Here is a 3922-nt window from a genome sequence, read left to right as displayed (position 1 = left end):
GGAGCAGAGCCAACTCTCTATGCTCAATTCGGCGAAAGAAGTTGTTCAGACAATCGTGAAATTCCGAGATGATAAGAAACTCCCAATCATCGCCTTGCTCTGGCTTTGGTGGACAGACCGAAACCGTCGTAATCACAGAGAGAGGGGGCAAAGTGTTGAAGAGTTTCAGTTCTCTGTTAGGCACCATGTCAACAACGGGAGAATTTCTTGAGCTCAAAGGGAGTGAAGCTAGCCAGGGATCAATGCAAGTGGGTTCCATCGCCCAAAGACATAACAAAGGTCAACGTGGATGGCGCTTTCGATACGAGGACCGGGCACAGAGGATGGGGATTATATGTAGGAACACTTCTTCAGGTATTTAGCTTGACACATTGGGTCAGTGGATCATACGACGAGCGCGCTGCATGCCGAAACTCTGGCCCTACTATAAGCTGTAAACTTGGCAGATCAACTAGGAATTGGTAAGGCACACTTTGAAACAGACAGCCTCACGCTCAAGCAGGCCATTAGGGCCCTGTTTGGTTCGGCTGTGGATTTCTAAAAGCAGCTGTGAAAAATCTGCTGTGGAAAAACAACTGTGGAAAATCTGATGTGAAAAAGATGTAGGTCATTTGACAAACCAGCTGATACAATTTTTTTAGATTTTGGCCCGCAGCGGAATCAGATTTTATAAAGCACGTCTTGGGCTGCTTTCGCTTTTGGTTCAGATTTTAACAGCGGATTTCTGAAATCGGATTCTGCTGGGTTCGCCCTTTAATTTAGATTCTGCTGCGCGGCAGCAGAATCCGTCGATAGAAACTGAACCAAACAGGGCCTAGGTCTAACTCCTTTGACCTCGGCCGACTTAGTCATCTGTTCAGAAATCAAGTTTAAAATGCACACGTAGTTCATTCTAGCTGAGATTTCTCATGTTTCTTGAGATTGTAACAAGCCAGCGTGTGCTGACGGCGTTGGATGCAGGGTTAGATCATGTTTCTTGTCGAGTTTGATATGATGACTACCTGTTTTCTCTTTTGAGAGGTGATGACTATCCTGTTGATGTAACCCATGATATTTAAGCCGCGATTCTGCTGTATCGTAAAGGGAACACAAGTGTTTCATGTAAAATTACCGGAAAAAAAGTGTTTCATGAAAAAGAAGAAAAAAAACGCTGAGAAGAAAGCATTCATGGAGCCTTGAATCCCGTGATTTATCCATCGGAGCCGCCTCCACAACCATTTTGGAAGGCACGCCCACGCCGCCGACGTTGATACGATACGATACCCCCACCTCGCTTGTCGGCATCTCCCTCCTTCCCCACCTAATCTCGCGGGCGGCCACACAAGAGCTAACCCCCTCCCCACCTTCCCCAACCCCCTTCCCACCTGAGGCCGCCGAGGAGCCCAATTCCCCTGGAGGGAAAAATTACCTAGGCACGCCGTGCCGATGAGCTGAGGCGTGGCCGCGGTCTCCCCCCTGGCTACGGCGCCAATAAGCCCCCGACGCGGCGGCGGAGGCCGCCGCGTCGGCAGCGGTGGCGGGGCATGCGGCGACGTGGACGCCGCGCTCTGCGACGACCTGCTGCAGGAGGTGTTCCGCCTGCTCCCACCCGCCGCGGGCCCGGCCGTCTCCCTCGTCTCCCGCCGCTGGGTCGCGCTCCTCCGAGCCTCCACGTCCCGCCTCACCCTCCGCCTGCCGCCGGCCTTCACCGGAGCATCGGCCCCCGCGGCTGCGGGTCCTCTGCCTGACCTGCTCTCGCGCTACCCGTATCTATCCGCGCTGGCCGTCGTCTCCGCTTCATCAGCCGCCGCTCACGACGCCGACGCCGTCCTGCTCGCGGTGTCCGCCTCGCCGTCGGCCACCAGGCTCACAGCGCTGCGGTTCTCGGTCGGTTCGCCCGTCTCGCCCGCTGCGCTGCGGGAGGTCTCCGTCACCCTCTCCGGCCTCACCTCGCTCCACCTCACCGCCGTCAGCCCCCTGTCGTTCCGTTGGCTCGCGTGCTTGCCCTGCCTAAAATCCTTCGCCTTTGTCAACTCCGCCGTTGCTGCCGTTGACTCGGCCGGTTCCAGCTCCGATGAAGACTCCGGCGGCGAGGGCGACGCCGTAGGGGCGTTGCCTCTGGAGAGGCTGTCGCTGTGCGGCATCCGCTCCGGCGACCACGGGCTCAGGTGGCTATGGCAGCGCTGTGGGAGCCTACAGTGGCTGCAGCTGCGCGCTTGCGACGGCATCGGAGATGGCCCCTCGTCGGCTGCCTTCTCAGGATGCCTCGCCGGCCTGCTCGAGCTTGAGCTCCGCGCTTGCCGAACCGTCGCCGACCGCGTCCTCCTCATCGCCGCTGACCGTTGCTGTGCTCTCAAGTCTCTACTTGTGTATGACGGCGGCAGCAGGGAGGCCCTCCTCCAGTTCATCCGTCGGCGCGGCGCCGCACTGCACACCTTGGACCTCCGCCTGCCTCTCGACCTGCACAACGACCACCTCCTTGCAATCGGCGCAGAGCAAGGCTACGACACCCGGGGCAGTCTTGCCGTGCTTCGCCTTCAAAGCTGTGTCCTCGTCACGGGGGACGGGCTTCGTTCTCTCGCGCGCACGGCCATTGGGGCGGGCATCAAAGATGTCGCCCTGGTGAGCTGCGACGTAGTTGAACGGGAGCCTGGGCTGCTCACGTTCCTCAGCCAGAGCATGCGCCACCTCCGCCGGCTTGATCTGTCTTACAACGAGACCCTGAAGGACAAGGAGATTGGAGCCATGCTATCGTCTTGCCGGAATCTGATTGACATCAGGTTTAGGGGTTGCCGCGGCATTACCGGAGAATCGCTGGTCTCGTTGCTTAGGCACTGTGGGCAGACAGTGGAGGTCGTGGACATCTCCCGCTGCCCTGCCATTAAAGTGGCCAGTGTCGAACTCTTTGCACAGCGAGCCACCCGTTTGAATCATTTGGTCATCGAGGTGAGCTCTGTGTCAGAGGAACTGAAGGCGATTGCACGGACCAAAGGCATGAAGGTTGGCCCATTGCCTTGTGAAGGATCATTCTGAAGTATGGTAAATCTTCTTCAGATGAAACTCATCGAAGCTGGAATTTAAGAATCTTATACTGCATGTTCAACAAGGAAAGTGCTTTCCTTGTGTATAATACCCTGGTGGGAATGTGTGTATGTATCTCTTGTTAACTGTGAACCTGTCATGAAAAAGCTCCTCTTGCTGCCTGGCATGTAAATTGAGCAGCAAGAATTGTGCTATTGTACATGTGTCAAGAAATAAAATTGGAATTATTACATGAGTTTCCCTTTATTGTTAGTGACTAAGGTATAATGATGCAAGAGCTGTATGATTCTTTTTAGATAAAGCTGCAACCAAATAATTTGGTTCCACTACTGCTCTGCAAGTCCTTTTTAAGGTGAGAATTCTGGTATGTGAGTTCGTGGAGTGGTAAAAACAGATCAGATGCTGAACATGTTTTCAAACTACATTCATACTCGCTTTCATTCAGATATTGATGTTCTCAAAGTACATTACTCGTATGGCTTCAGAATATTGATTCAAAGATGTAGGGGTACTCAGGATAGGCACAAGTTCAGATATGGATGGTAAGAACCTGCTTTGCTGTTGATCGATAAATCCCTTGGAAGGACAACCTGTTAAATCTGTCAAGAGTTATATTGATGATGATTTTTGGTCTTTTGCATTGTAGCCTTTTGGCATCCTCTTGTACATGTATATATGTTGGCTTTGGCCTCCTAGTAATACAAGTTGCTATTCTAACAAAATCATCTAAACATCCCAGATGTATGTTGAACTTATCGCGAGATCAGCATGTCTCAGCTAAATGAGGTAAGTCAGATTTCTTGCTGCGGTCTTAACCTCTTCTGTTCTACATGATGATAACCTCCTCGGTAAAAGAACCACCCAAGAATTATCAGTTCAGCAATGCTCAGCTAGCTTTACA

General features: G+C 53.0%; 1 protein-coding gene across 1 annotated transcript; it reads left to right on the top strand.

Moving 5' to 3' along the window:
• Nucleotides 1-323: 323 nt before the first annotated feature.
• On the top strand, nt 324-3251 carry LOC125554640 (RNI-like superfamily protein). The gene is made up of 2 exons (XM_048718134.2): nt 324-354; nt 1436-3251. The coding sequence occupies exons 1-2, from the start codon at nt 324-326 to the stop codon at nt 3010-3012; spliced, it is 1608 nt and encodes a 535-aa protein (XP_048574091.2). The 3' UTR covers nt 3013-3251.
• Nucleotides 3252-3922: the final 671 nt, after the last annotated feature.

This window comes from Triticum urartu, chromosome 4A, assembly GCF_056163025.1.
Source record: "Triticum urartu cultivar PI428250 chromosome 4A, HENAU_Tu73, whole genome shotgun sequence".
Taxonomy (NCBI): Eukaryota; Viridiplantae; Streptophyta; class Magnoliopsida; order Poales; family Poaceae; genus Triticum; species Triticum urartu.
The sequence above is the reverse complement of the archived record's forward strand: the minus strand, read 5'-3'. Positions and strand labels throughout refer to the sequence as shown.

Bases quoted from the DNA above. Each gene is read 5' to 3' on its own strand.
- LOC125554640 (XM_048718134.2), top strand. From the start codon at position 324: ATGGGGATTATATGTAGGAACACTTCTTCAG. The intron at 355-1,435 runs GTATTTAGCTTG...CGATGAGCTGAG, and splicing joins ATGTAGGAACACTTCTTCAG to GCGTGGCCGCGGTCTCCCCC.